Source organism: Heterocephalus glaber, unplaced genomic scaffold (genome assembly GCF_053883595.1).
Source record: "Heterocephalus glaber isolate CG9 unplaced genomic scaffold, H.glaber_assembly_v1.0 deba00001666, whole genome shotgun sequence".
NCBI lineage: Eukaryota > Metazoa > Chordata > Mammalia > Rodentia > Bathyergidae > Heterocephalus > Heterocephalus glaber.
Window position 1 is genome coordinate 18,172,224 of NW_028258406.1, and position 15,277 is coordinate 18,187,500.

Genomic DNA, 15,277 nt, shown 5'->3' on the forward strand with positions numbered 1-15,277 from the left:
TGCCCGTGAACTAGCACAAACAATCAACAAGTGGGATCTCTTCTTATTTAAAGGCTTCTGCACAGCAAGAGAAACCACCAGCAGTGTGAAGAGACAACCCATAATGTGGGAAAAAATCTTCACCTGCTCTTCCTCAGACAAAGGTCTACTATCTCGAATCTATAAAGAACTTAAAAAGATCAGACCTCCCAAATTTAAAGACCCAATCCAAAAATGGGCATCTGAAATGAACAGACATTTCTCAGACAAAGAAGTAGAAATAGCAAATAAATACATGAAAAAATGTTCAACCTCACTGGTCATTCGAGAGATGCAAATGAAAACAATGCTGAGATTCCACTTCACTCCAGAAAGAATGGCTGCTATCATGAAATCAACCAATAACAAATGCTGGTGGGGCTGTGGGGAAAGAGGAACCCTGCTCCACTGCTGGTGGGAGTGTAGACTGGTGCAAGCACTGTGGAAATCAGTATGGAGATACCTCAAAGAACTAGGACTGGAAATCCCATTTGACCCCGCTATTCCACTGCTGGGGATCTTCCCCCCAAAATTAAAAGAATCATACCACAGTGATATATGTGCACCCATGTTCATAGCAGCACAGTTTGTAATAGCTAAAACTTGGAAACAGCTCGAATGCCCATCAACTGGAGACTAGATAAAGAAAATGTGGTTTTTTTATAAAATGGAGTACTACTCAGCCATAAAAAATGAGAAATTAGAGACATTTATAGCTAAGTGGATGCACATTGAGGCAATACTCTTAAGTGAAATAAATAGGACACAGATGTGTAAATACCGAATAGTTTCTCTGGTTTGAGAAACTGAAAGTGTAAATAAGGACTAAATGTATAATAGGTCATGTGAAATAGGAAGAAAAGGGGCAATGGGGAAGGAAATGGGATGGCTAGGGGAAAGGATAGAAGGGAATGGGATTAATATGAGAAAATGGAAAATTAGGAACAAAATCTTTGTAAATAGGGAGGACTGGAGGGGTTGAAGGGAGGGCTGGGCAAGGGTGAAAAATAAGAACCAAGAGAGACTATGTAAAGGTGCAAATTTCCAATGATGAATGTCATTATATTGTATACCTAAAATGTACCAATGATTAGAATGAATAATCGATAATGTAAAATAGGAAGAAAAGGTCCAAAGGGGTAGGTGTAGTGGGAGGCACAGGGGAAAGGAAAGAAGGGAAAGGAAAAAATGATGAGAAATGGAAAAAATGGAAATAAAGTCTTTGTAAATAGGGAAGGGTGGAGGGCGTGAAGGGAGGGCTGGGAATGGGGAAAAAATAAGAACCAAGATGCATTATATAAAGGTACAATTCCCAATGAGAAATGTAATTGTGTTGTATACCTACAATGTACCAATAAAAGAATTTAATACAAAAAAAAAAAAAAGAGAACAGATAGTGTCATACTCCTTAAATCCATACTGTTGGCTACTTTAATGTCTCCTTCACCTTACCAAATACCAAGTCGTGTAGAAAAGCAACTAAATTACTTTTTAAAGAAGTAGAAAAAATATTAAAAGAAATGCACACACATTTTCTTAGTGGATTCAGAGATTTTGTTTGGTAAGACTATTTTACTATGCTAGAAAGTATTTTCTTAGTCTGTGGAATCTATTAGAAATGATCCAGAGATGATTAAAGCTGTTCTTAGTGAATTAATAATTTGGAAATTCTATGAAATGTATTGCATCAGGGTATTTTCCTATAGCTTTTTTTTTTTTTTTTTTTTTTGGTAGCAGGGATCAAATTCAGGACCTTGCAATTGCCAGCAGGCACGGCACCACTGAGCTACATGCCCGGTCCTCCTATAGCTTTTTAATCATGATATTATGTATCAAATGTTATGTCATTTACCATGCCTTTTTTTTTTTTGGTACCGGTGATCGAAATCGGAACCTTGAGCTTGCGAGACAGGCGGCGGAACAACTGAGCTAAATCCCCAGCCCAACCATGCTGTTTTTTTAAAATGTCATAAACACCATGCTCATGACATACACAAAGGGATTATGGATCACAGTTTTTTTACTTTTCCTGCACAATACTCAACTTTTGAAACTAACTGACATAAATTTACCCTCAATGTGTCATGGCTACAATTACTCACTTGAAATGCCCTTTCCATTGTTATTGCAAAGTAGTACTCTCTCCTGGGGTATTTTCTTTCACAAATTAAAACTTGATTGCATATTCTGCCCTTTTCTCCAGTTTGTTTGGTAAACAACTTTTTCCCAATCATCTGTGAAGAAACAGCTTTTGCTTCTTCTGGTCTAAAAGAAGAAAAAGAACTCAAATTCTTCTGTCTTCCAATTATAATAATTTAGAATAATCTATATTATAGCTAAAATCTTATATTATTTAATGTTTAAATTTCAGTATTATCATCAATTCAATAATTAATCTTTAAAAATGGTAATTTTTCTTTAAAAAAACATAACTTACGAGAAAACTATCTTCACTCCTCCTTTGAGGCCACTTTCAAACGTTCCTTTTCCTCTACCACCAGCTAACACCTGTGCCTTTATCACAACATCTTTTGAACCTAGAAGAAAAATTCTGTTACATATGAAGCGAGGAGCCACATGAAAAACACAGTGTTTTATTTAACATATAAAATAAAAGCTTGGAAACAGCCCAAATCCCCATCAACTGGAAACTGGATAAAGAAGATGTGGTTTTTTATTAAATGGAGTACTACTCAGTCATAAAGAACAAGAAACTAGGGCCGGGGATTTAGCTCAGTGGTTCCGGCACCTGCCATGCAAGCACATGGTCCCAAGTTTGATACCTGGTACCACCCAAAAAAACCAAGAAACTAGAGACATTTATAGCTAAATGGATGCACATTGAGGCCATACTCTTAAGTGAAATAAATAGGACACACATGTGTAAATACCAAATAGTTTCTCTGGTGTGAGAAACTGAAAGTGTAAATAATGATTAAAATGAATAATTGATAATGGGAAATAGGAAGAAAAGGTCCAAAGGGGTAGGGGAAGTGGGAGGGGTAGGGGAAAGGAAAGAAGGGAAAGGAAAAATTATGAGAAAAGGAAAAAGTGGAAACAAAGTCTTTGTAAATGGGGAGGGGTAAAGGGGGTGAAGGGAGGACAGAAATGGGGAAAAAATAAGAAAAAAGATATATCATGTAAAGGTACAAGTACCCAATGATAAATGTAAACATATCATATACCTAAAATGTACCAATAAAAGAATCTAAGGAAAAAAATATATAAAATAATGTTATGTGTGCATGTATGGATATACCACAATGAATTCTATTAATTTGTACAATCAATACATGTTAATAATAAGTAAAATAATTCTAAATAAGGTATGATTTATTTACAATCACAAAAAATGAGGCACTGCATGTACATAGATCTTCCAGATTTGAAAACTCATCATCTAAAAGATCCATGACTTTAAAAATTAGCAACTCAAATCACTTCTTAAAGAACTGTGTACTGAAAATAATTTAACCACTCCTTGATACCTGAAACATCTAATGCTTTGTAACTTATTAAAAGCAAAAATGTGACACCCAAATGTTATCTTAACACTTCCTTGGCTCTCTACTCACATGTAAACTTGCTATGCTGTGAAAATCTCAGTTATAACTACTATTTTCAGCAGGAATATGCAATGACTTGGAGGATATTACCAGAGTCAGTTTTGATACTAATTGATACTGTCCCACTAACAGAATGTCCTGTTTGTATTATTAACCATTAATATTATGAAAAGTACTTACCAGGAGTAAGATTTGTGCATAAAAGAAACTCTAGATTGCTGTGTTTACATGTCTTATGAATATTTTATAAATAGTCTGAATTTTTCTTTAACACATAGATCACTGTCCTTTTTCCTTTTCTAATTTGCTGTATAAAACCAGAAAACTAGATGCTTAGCCTAGATATTATGAATTGTTCAGAATCAAGCGTAATACCTCATTTTGCTTTTCAAAGCATTTGCCATACTGTCAACAAAGCACCAATTACTATATTATGGAAAATAACCTTTGAGGTCAGGGTTAACAGCTTCATCTTATTAGTTATAACCCAAGCACAAAGCAGTCTCTGGCATATAACAACTAGTCTATAAACACAGGCTGAATCTAGGAAATATAGTATAAGGAAAAGTTATTCCCTAATGCACATATCAAGTAGAATGAACCAACTAACCAATCAATGAGGTAAAAAATGCAGTTTATGATCAAACCAATTCTTACAAAAGAATATTTAGAAAATTAATGAAGTAAATTAGTCACACCTGAAATGTTTATTACTTAACTCAGAAGATGATCCTATGCATCAGTCAAGGTAATATTTTTAAAAAATAATTCTTGGGCCAGGGATTTAGGTCAGTGGTTCTGCTGCCTGCCTCACAAGCACAAAGACCTGAGTTCAATCCCCGGTACCAAAAAATAAAAATAAAAAAATAGTAATTCTTTTTCATACCTACACCATTCAAAAACCACAATAGTCCTCATCCTCAAAGTTTATCCAGAATCTTGGCCACTCCTCGTAACTTCTAGTTGGGCTCTGGTCCAACCTTACTTCTCACTTGAATGACCTTCTTCTCCCATAGAATATTCTCAAAGCAGTAGCCAAAGTGAGCAAATCATGCTCTACTTAAAAGTTTATGCTACAGGTAACTGCCCATTTTGCTAGCAGTAAAAGCCACAGTACTTACAATGGCCTACCAGGCTGCTGTGGTTTATTTGTTTTTTGTTTTTTTGTTTTTTTGTTTTGGGGTTTTTTTTGGTACTGGGGATCAAAATCAGGACCATGCGCTTGCGAGGCAGGTGCAGCGCTACTGAGCTAAATCCCCAGGCCTGTTAATGGTTTAAGATCGAAAATGTCCCCCAAAATTTTCCTGTGTGTGGAAGGTAAGTGGATCATAGCAGCGTTATTAATCCACAGCTCAATGTGCTGTTAGGAGTTAGGGCCTGGTTAGAAAAGGCAGAACTGTGTTATTTCCATCACAGGCTCCCCCTCTCTGCTTCCCAGCAACCATGAAGTGAGCAGGCTTCTTCCACCAGAAGCTTCAACCATGCCTTTCCTGCCTTGATGCCGGCCTTGAAACCAGCTGACTATAAGCTGAATATTCTACAAACCATCACCCAAAATAAATCTGCCACCCTTTACATGGGTGTGGGGTATTTTGTTCACCTTATCCTGTTTGGCTTCTGCATCCAGCTCATTGCTTGCTTCACTCTAGCTATCCTAGTCTCGTCACTGTTCCTGGACATGTCTGTGACTTCAGGATTTGGCTGTAGTATGTCTTTGGCCTGTCATACACTTCAGGAGTCCATTGGGAAAGGCTCTCATCCCTTTCAGGTTTTTCTTTAAACTTCACATCATCCATGAGGCCTTCTGATTACACTGTACCACAATCTGCCTACCTGTAACCAATTCCTCTTCCCTAATCTACACTTTTTCCCCCACAGAATTCATCACCTTCTAACATAATACATAACTTTTTCATGTATATAATTTGTTGTTTTTCTTTCTCATTAAAATACAGGCTCTAGGATGGTAGACTCGTTGCTGTATTTATTGATGTTTACAAGCTTTTGGAAGGGTTCCAACACACATTTTGTGAAATGTTGAAAAAAGGAACATTTTCAAATGAACAGAATTATCAACAATTTAGATTTTTTTCCACTACTCTCAAAAAAAAAACAAAACTCAGAACTAAAAATATAGGGCCAAAAGGCCTGCAGCCTGAGCTAATTAGAAAAATTGTCTTGATTAGACAAGACTGATCCTTTTCAATATGCCATGGTCTCCACCACTCAAGTATATCAACAATAGTAAAGATTAAAGACAAAAAACCAACAATAATTGTCTTATTCAAAAGGTAATCTCAAGGATGATGGCAAATAGAGATAATGATCAAACTAAAAGAATCACATATCATTTACCTGTTTCTGATCAGCTGCCAAGTTATAGAGGTCTAGTACTTTAAAAGTATTCATTTATGGGCTAGGGGATTTAGCTCAGTGGTTCCACCGCCTGCCTTGCAAGCGGGAAGTTCCGAGTTTGATCCCCGGTACCAAAAAAAGAAAAAAAAAAAAAAGTATTCATTTATATCCAAAGATGATAACTGGAGATTTATTAGGCTAAATTTACCCATTCAGAAACACGCAAACCTATTAAATAATAATAATGCTCTTTTTTAGAAACATCTTAAAGGACAAAAAGCTCTTTCAAAGTATCAATTTCCTATTGGAAAAGTATCAATTTCCTTTGGGAATATAAAGTTTTTCCAGGCAAAATATGACTCTTCAAAACTTTCATCTAGCTGGGTATGGTGGCTCACTCCTGTAATCCCAGCACTCCGGAGGCAGAGGCAGGAGGACTGCCACAATTTCGAGGCCAGCCTGAGCTACATAATGAGTTCAGGGCCAGTCTGAACTACAAAAAAAAAAAAAAACTTTCATCTAAAGATAGTCCCTTACAACAAAAGTAAAAAATATATATTATATATTTCCATACTAGGTATAAGGTAATGACACACAGTCTCATCGACTATTAAGAAGGGAAAAGGGTTATAAGTTGGAGGACAACTGGTTAAAATAATATTTCATTTAACTCTCTTAATTCATCCAATAGATTCAACTACATACAGTTACCATACTGGAACTGTAGGTACAATAATGAGCAAAAGAGACCTATCCTGCCCTTCCAGAGCTTATAATCTTATGCTCTGTTATCAATTCAGCACTATGCTTTAGTCAGAAAAGATCTTTTTTGGATCCCAATACTGTCTTTGAAATATATTTATTCAGGGATTTAGCTCAGTGGTTCTGCTGCCTGCCTTGCCAGTGCAATGTCCCGAGTTCGATCCCCAGTACCAAAAAAACAAAACAACAAAAAATGTATATATATATTTATTCACTATCCTACCTATCTTAGTCTTTCACAAACACACTAAGTATGCCTTGTATAATCTCATACAACTAACAAAATAATGAAAAAAAGGATAAAGAAGCCAAAGCTATTAGCAATCAAACTCCAGCTGGCATTCATTAATTTGCCTATGTTTACTCAACTAGAAAGGGATTCTACCTTAATTATACTAGAACCCAACCATATTTCTTCTATGGTCAATAGGGAAATTATAAAAACTCTGCTAAATGTCCTAAAATCATATTCCCTTAACTATAAGAAAGAGACAGTACATTGCTCTGACAACTGACCTCAAATTATAACTACCTCATTTCTCTGACTTTAACAACCATACCTCTGATAAGCCATTCCAGAAACTTCTCCATGATCTTCAATCTTACTAATCTTCAATTTGTGGATGCATATAGTCTTTTTTTAAAGCTAACATTAGATTCTAATTACTCTTCTATTCTTAACCTCAATGATTTATGCTAGGTAAAACATGCCTCCAGGACAATGTTTCCCAATTTTTTCAACATCATAAAATGCACAGAAAATGACGGAATTTGGAGGGAATACTAGGGCAAGAGGACAAGGCTACTTTAGAGAGAGTGACCAGTTGTAGGGCTTAGTGGCCCCAGACAGCATGTTAATTCAGCTCCTCCTGTCACCCACAGAACTGAGAGGAAGCAATAGTTTGGCTCTATTTATGCCCTAGTACACTATTTGGTGACCAGAGCTCTACCTAAGTTTTTAATAAATGAGAATTAGCATTTTGTGAATGCTGAAGTAACTCAAGAAGCAAAATTAACCCTGAAATAGCTAAAAATCAGCTCTTGGAGTTGCTACCCTAATGGATAAAACCGCACCATACTTCATACCATGTGTCATGCATTTAGATCCCATAATTAATATCTTCTGATATTAATGACTCACTAAAACCACACATTGTCCTCAAAGTCTTCATAGGAGCTACTAGATATGTCCCTTAAAAAGTAGCAGTTCTGCTGGTCATGGAGGCACATGCCTATAATCCCAGCACTCAGGAGACTGAGGCAGGAGGATTGCCATGAGTTCAAGGCCAGCTGAACTACAAAGAGACACTGTCTCAAAAAACCCAAAAGAAAAAAGAGCATTTTTCTCTTTTAGATTTAAAGATTTTTATTAGTAGCTAATCTCTATAAGCATCCTTTGCAGTATTTTGTGACAAACCACATTTTCTCAGTAAATGAGATATCCCTTATTAGAGGAGGCTCAAATTACTTACAAGTCCTGGTCTCTGAGAACTTACTAGGAATACAAATAGTTTATCCTATACATATTAACTGTTCTTTCTTCTGTACCTAAAACTTATTAACACTTTTTGTAAGGAATAAAGAAATCAGAGTTTGGCATCAAAAGAAATCATATTTGTTTTATGAAAAGATTCCTGCACAAATTATTTTTTCTGACAAAACAATAAAATTTGTTAAAAACAGTTAAAAAACAATTACAATGATTTGGAAATAAGAAAAAGGAGTTTTTTTACTAATTTCATGATGTACATCAGGTCTTGTTAACATTAAGCATACAAAATTCAAACTACAAGTCACTTATAATTAACAAAAATTCCATCAAAATTAGTGCAAATTGATTTAGTTTTTAATCTAAATAAAAATAATTTTTTCTAACAAAAAAATTGTAAAAGAAACCAAGTCAAGGAAATCATTGGCCATTTCATTCAAAAACACATAATTTTCTAAACTTGGACATATCCTCACTTTTAAAAGAAAAAGTAATTCTACAAATCAAGATGAAAACTTTTAAAATTTAAATTTTTTTTTTTTTTTTGGTACCAGGGATCAAACTCGGGTCCTTGCGCTTGTGCAGCACATGGTGAAACCACTGAGCTAAATCCCCAGCCCTAAAATTTAGATATTTTTTAAATGTTCCAAATCTTCCTTTAAAAAAACTAATAAAAAGAGGGATCGGGGATTTAGTTCAGTTGTGCTGCCGTCTGCCTCACAAGTGCAAGGTACTGAGTTCAATCCCCAGTACCAAAAAAAAAAACCTAATAAAAGGAAAGTCTTCACCAAAGCATATTTAAAGACACACTAACAAATGTACATTTCAAAAAAGATTAATTGTGATAATCTACATAAAATTGGTGGGATTTAAACTACTACTATATAAAGAAAATTCAATGTAAGCTACTACATTATTTCATTATTATGTTCTCATGTTAATTCTTTGTAAACTTATTTTGTAAAATCAAAAATGGGCTCTTAAGAGATTAATACAAGTTCAAATTAACAAAAGTAATAACTTTTTGGTCATCGGTAAAGGTTTCTGTCAATAAGACTCTGCAAATAAACATGAGCAACTTATTTCACTCATTTAAAAAATATTAGTATTTACCAATTACTCACCTGTCACACACTCTTCTAAGACTTTGGGATAATATCAGTGCACAAATAAGACAAAGTAACCATGTTCTCATGGGACTTACGTTCTAGAGCTCATTCTCCCCCAGTTTGGTTCCATGTTTTTTACACCAAAAACATGAAGGAAAGTACTGTACTTATCTTTACAACCATATAAACAACTAAGATTTTCCTCCACCCTTTCCCTGAAAAATCATCAGTCACCAATCCTTTAAGATACAAAGTAGTTAAAAAAAAAAAAAGATACAAAGTAGTGAATAGAATTTCCTACCCATAATTATATGCTAGCTAAAAACAGGATTTCAGTTTCCTCATCAGTATAAGCAACTCCTAAGTCATACTATAGGAGCTCAAAATCATCTCTTGACAAATTTAGAATTTTAACAATCATAAAGTTCTATCAATAAACACAATTTTTTTTAAATAAAACCTAAAAGTTGTCATCAAACCAAAAGTAAATTTCCTATGTCAAGGTAGCATTAAGTTTTTCTTAATTTAGTACCTAATTTTTTGGCAATTGCATAAGCTTCATCTGCTGACTTTGCCACGTATCCTTTGGGAATGGAGACACCAGCTTCTTGCAACAATTCCATACTCATGTATTCATGTAGTGAGAGATTTCTTTGCTGCTGTTGCTGTACTTGGGGTCCATGATTATTAAACAATCCAGAATTTCCCAGAACCTAGAGAAATTAGGGACATATTTATATATGATAGTGATATGGCAGTTATTAAAACACCTCCTTGAAGGGCTGGGGATTTAGCTCAGTGGTTCTGGCTCATGCCTCGAAAGCAGAAGGACCTGAGTTCGGTCCCCGGTACCAAAAAAAAAAAAAAACCCTCCTTGAAATACTTTGTTTATAGAGTATTTGGTTCCTCATAACTATAACAAATTGTTATATTAAATCATCAGAATATACTAGTCAGAGTATCTGAAAATGACACCATAAAATCAAAAGCTAATCTAATCAGCTAAATATTGAATGTTACCCTTGCAGTTTTAACTATTTACTTGTCACCTCTAGTCCTTATCTTATATTTGATCTTTACTACCATATCTCCAATGACCTACAAAAGGGCATCTCTCATATCAATGACAAATTTAGATCTTTTCCACCAAACCAAAACTCCTTCCAACTTTCTTCTCCCTACCATTCCTCTAACATCTAACATATCACCTGGCAATAGATAACTGAATGATCTAATACCACTACTCTTTCACACACTCAAGACTCAAAACCCTGACCTCATTTCCAGTGAACACTGAGTTATGGTGCTCAGATCCTCCCTTCAGGGGCAAGGCTTTCAAACTTCCAGCTGCTGAGACTGCTGACTGGGACAACTCTCCAACAAGTCCTCACATGGAACTTCCTTGCCCAAAGTCACACCTCTTTCCCATTGGCAGGCTGCATCTACTGACACCCATAGGGGCAGGGAGAGACACAGAAGGACTTGGCATCTTACTACAACTTGAGACAACTCAGAAGAGCCATCCTACTTCCAGATCTCCCTTAGCAGCGGCAGGTGTCACAAGACAATATAAACAAATCAACTTCTATGAGAGCCTTGTAAAATTGCACTGGAATCACATTTCTAAGTTTTATCCATTTGCATCCGTTAACTCCACACACAATGCAATATACAGAAACATATCATAAGAAATGAATTTAAAGAATCCTTATATAATGTTTCTTAAAGTGGGTTCACAATATGTTACATCAAAATTAAATCTGCCTCTAAAACAGCAGATTCTCAGTCCCTATTCTCATCTACAAAATGAGAACAAGGCCCAAAGAGATCTCCATTCTTAACAATTTACTCTACAATCTGAGAACCTCCAGTCTAAGTCAATGCAACTTATTCTTGATTCATTTAGTAAGGTGAAGTCCTGGCTAATATTTCACCTAGTTCTTCAATTTGGTGTCACTTCAATAGCTGGCAACCTCCCAAATTATTTTGTGCACCTATTTTCTAACTCAGAAACCCATGCTAACTCAGAAATTCCTAGATATATATCAGCAGAAATGAGTCTTACATCTACCAAAAGACATATACAAGAATGTCATTGCAGCTCATTCATTACAGACAAAAACGTAAATGAACTGTCCAAAATAGAATGGATAAACTGTGCTATGTTTATATAATAGGATACTACAGAGCAATAAATAAATAAACTATTGTTCACATATCGATGGATTAATCTCACAAATATGTTGAGGGAAAGAAACCAGACACACGAATATATACTAACGCAATCTCTGTTTATATAACCAGTCAAAATTAAGTCTTTGGTGGTAGAGGTCAGAATAAATGATTACTTTCTGTAGGGAAGTACTGATAAGCAAAGGGGACATGGGAGCTTTCTGAGAACTGAAAAAATTGTATATCTTGATCTGGATGGTCCCTACACCAATGTATTCAGACATAAAAATCAATCTAGCTACCCAACTAAGTTTTATACTTTACTGTATACAAATTATGCCTCAAAATAACAATAAAAGTACAGGGGAGGAGTGCCTAGCAAAAATGGTCACACACTTAAATATTTTTTGAATGCCTGTATACTACAAAGTACGCTAAGGATGCTAATAAACTAAGCCAACTTGGTGCCACCCAGAGTTCACAGACATGTAAATAAATAATCCTAGTACATATAGAACACTAAATCAGTAGGATATTAGTCACTAGGTGGCACCTAATTCACTGAATGCATCTGAAGAAATACTATAGAGGCCTAAAGCCAGTTTCTAAAACAGCTATAACAGCTATAAAGGGTTATTTCAAGACAAGTGGGGCAATCTGAATCTCAATATATACCTGTATTAGATATTTCTGCTATGGCAATGTTAAATTTCTATGTATGATAATTTATATTGTGGTTATTTGGGGGAATTTTTTTTCAATACTAGAAATTGAACCCAAGGCCTTACACACTCTAGGCAAGAGCTCTGTCACTGAGCTACATGCCCAGCCCAGAGCCTGTTTTGACTAATGTTTTAGATGTTTCAGTTCTGCATGGTAGGTGGCATGGTGGAAGGGACTGGGTGGAAGAACACTGCTAACCTCATGACAGAAAGGAAGCAGAGAGCCAAGGGAGGAGGCAGAAGGGAGATACATCCTACACAGTCACACTTTCAGTGACACACCTCCAGAGTTCGATCCCCCATACCAAAAAAAAAAAAACAACCCAGCTAGAAGAAAGGATTTGAATGTTCTCACCACAAAGAAATGATAAATGTTTGTTGGATAGAAATGTTACCTGCTTTAATCATTACACAATGTATACATGTATTGAACCATCACACTGAACCCCCTAACTACGTACACTATGTCACTAAAAAGAAAAAAGATTTACATTGCCAAGTTACTGATCTTGACAGAATCCAAGAAAATCTCTCAAATATATGCTTATAACATGAACTATATTCATTAAAGATATAGAAAAACTGGAAAAGGGTCACAGTACTAACAAAATGTTGAGGAGAATTGTCAAATTCAGTGTATGACCTTGAACAAGTTTCAGAAGACTATGGATCTGTGTCCTCATCTATGAAAAAAGTTAAGATAAGGTCTTTTCAAACTCTAAGGCTTTATTTCTTAATGCCAGGGTGGAAAAGAAGAGATGTTGTTAAAAAGACAATATACTAGACATCCACACGTAGAATAACAATGTCTTTTTAAAAGGAATTTCCAAAAAAAATAAAGATTATGACTAGAATGAAAACACTTTTCACCAAATCCTCATTCTCTAAAAAAAAAGACAGCACTTAAGAGAAGTTCAAGAAAAAAAAATCACTTTTATTAGGAAACAAACTCATAGATCTCACTAAGCTAAAAGTATAAATAGATCTTTAAAAAAGAAAAAGGAGCCTAAGTCTCTTCATATATTGTATGACTAAAGAGTTACTTCAGAACATAACATAAAACTCCAGAATTAACTTAGGAAGCAGTCCTGGTCTTCCACATTTTCTTGGTATCAACATGAGAAAGAAGTCAATTTTTAATGTCAAGCCCTAGAGGAGACTAAAGCATAAGGAGACTAATGCACACTGATTTAAGAACTGGACAGTTCTGGAATTAAACTTCACTTTCACATCGCATACTGTGCTACCTAGCCCAAAATACTTATTCTCTTAGGCACAGTACTGTATCTGCATCAATGATGCAGGTCTTAATGACTCCCTCAGTGTTGCTGAAAAGCCTAGTGAGCCTATCACAGTATCTGACAACTATAAATATTCAAAGGGGAGGTTACTATGCTACAGTCTATCCAGAAATGAAGTGATCCAAAGATTATATTCTTACTTCCCAAAATGGTAAATCAGAAAAGATAATCTTATTATCACTACTCATAAACAGAACATGACACAACCACTTGGAGGGCAAGTCGGAAGCCACTGATGTCTTAAGCCATTCCCACCTATGACAGTTCCCAAGAGACAGAAAAGCGCACTTGAAGGACATTCTCCCCTACCCAAAAAGGAGCCAGGAAAGCCTGGGCCCCCTCTCCGGACGCCGGACGACAGCAGAAACCGCCCCGACCCCTTCACCTCCATTCAAAAGCCCGACCATCTGTTCGGCCCCCTCGGAATCTAATGGGGCAGCTGCGGCCAGGCCTTCTCAAGGACTGCGGGCCACAGCAAAGCAGCGCAAACACGGACCCACCCGCAGCCCTGGCGAGCAGCGTTCCGGGCAAGCCGCCCGCGGGCCCGGCGCAGTACTCAGGCTGTGTCAGCGCGAACTAAGTGACCCCGAGCCGGGTCCCGGGTCCCCTCACCCCTCGCCCACAGGAGCAGAGGGTCCAATCTCGGCATTTCTCCTGCCAACCCTCCAGGTAAGAGCTGGCCGGGCAGCAATACCTGGGCGGTGACCTGTAGCGCCGTCCGGGGCCGGTGGCTCCTAAGAGTGGCTGCGGCCAACAACCGGCTATAGAACACCGACACCGCCATTTCTTAGTTCGACCCCGTTCCCTCGGCGCCTCGCGCAGGCGCAAAAGTGCGACGCGGCCAGCGGCGCTGAACTGTGGACGCTCACAGGGCCCTCCTCGCGCCCGCCCATCGGGGGGGCGGAGCCTTCGCTTGACCCTGACGGTGCCAGATTACTGCTAAACTGGGCTGGGTGAGCACCGTGAAAACTGATTTTTGGATTTTCACTGCAGTATCAATACTGGAACTGCGGCCAGAACGCAACGTGAACACTTCTTAGCGAAGTGCGGTGGAAAGGGAACTAGCACCTCCAGTTATGTGACCTTCTCTGAGCTTCAGTTGCCTCGTCTGTAAAGTGGGGTTCATTCAAGAAATGGTTTCCGAATGTCTTCGTTGTGCCAAAACACTGAGTTGAATCTTTAAGTTTTTAAACAACAGTTAAAAATAAATAAATAAAAAGAGCAGCTTCGGACACCCGAAGAGGGTCGCCCACTCATTACCAAAGCTGAGGGCACACTGGAAGGGCCCCGTCTGAAAAGAGAGGGGACATCTGTGTTTCTCAGAATTCTCTAAGTGAATCCCACGCACCCACTGAGCATCAAAAACGCGTGCCTGCTCCTAGAATCAACCGCCGGGCCAATGTCTGAGCGCCAGCCCGCCCGTTCCGCGATGAGCACCTTTCGAACTTCAAACTGTAAGCCATTTCAGTGGGGCTGGATCTTCCCCTGGGTGGGCGTGGCTGAGGGCTTTAGCGGGGCTCAAGCACCTGTTCCTGAGTCTCCGTGGCCTAACCTTGGAACAGTGGGGCAAGGGGGGTATAAAGCCAGGAGCCTATCGATTTAGTGAATGGAAAACGGCTTTTTCCAGTCTCCAAATCTCTGCATGCTTAAAGCATCATAAAAGCAGAACCTCCTAGTGGAATTTTTAGTTCCACTGCCACTAGTGGAGGACTGACCTAAGGCTCCTTTTATCACTAATAGATACTTTTGTGCAGTTGGAAACTGGGAAAGGCAGCCAGCGTTG

At 37.4% G+C, this 15,277-nt stretch overlaps 1 protein-coding gene and 1 long non-coding RNA gene across 5 annotated transcripts in view; one reads left to right on the plus strand and one right to left on the minus strand.

Annotated features, from left to right (window-relative positions):
• The window catches only part of Sucla2 (succinate-CoA ligase ADP-forming subunit beta), a 196,711-nt gene extending 182,339 nt beyond the window's left edge, over window positions 1-14,372 (minus strand). For all 4 annotated transcript variants that reach the window (XM_087197344.1, XM_004844191.4, XM_087197342.1 and 1 more), the window contains exons 1-4: window positions 14,189-14,372; window positions 9,832-10,012; window positions 2,456-2,555; window positions 2,121-2,283 (exon numbers count right to left, since the gene is read on the minus strand). In XM_087197344.1, the coding sequence (XP_087053470.1) occupies window positions 2,121-2,283; window positions 2,456-2,555; window positions 9,832-10,012; window positions 14,189-14,278 (534 nt within the window). In that variant the 5' untranslated portion in view covers window positions 14,279-14,372. The remainder of the gene's footprint in view (window positions 1-2,120; window positions 2,284-2,455; window positions 2,556-9,831; window positions 10,013-14,188) is intronic.
• LOC110348993 (uncharacterized) overlaps window positions 14,349-15,277 on the plus strand; it is a 3,522-nt gene continuing 2,593 nt past the window's right edge. The window contains exon 1 of the long non-coding RNA XR_002394647.2: window positions 14,349-14,948. This is a non-coding gene — a long non-coding RNA (uncharacterized LOC110348993). The remainder of the gene's footprint in view (window positions 14,949-15,277) is intronic.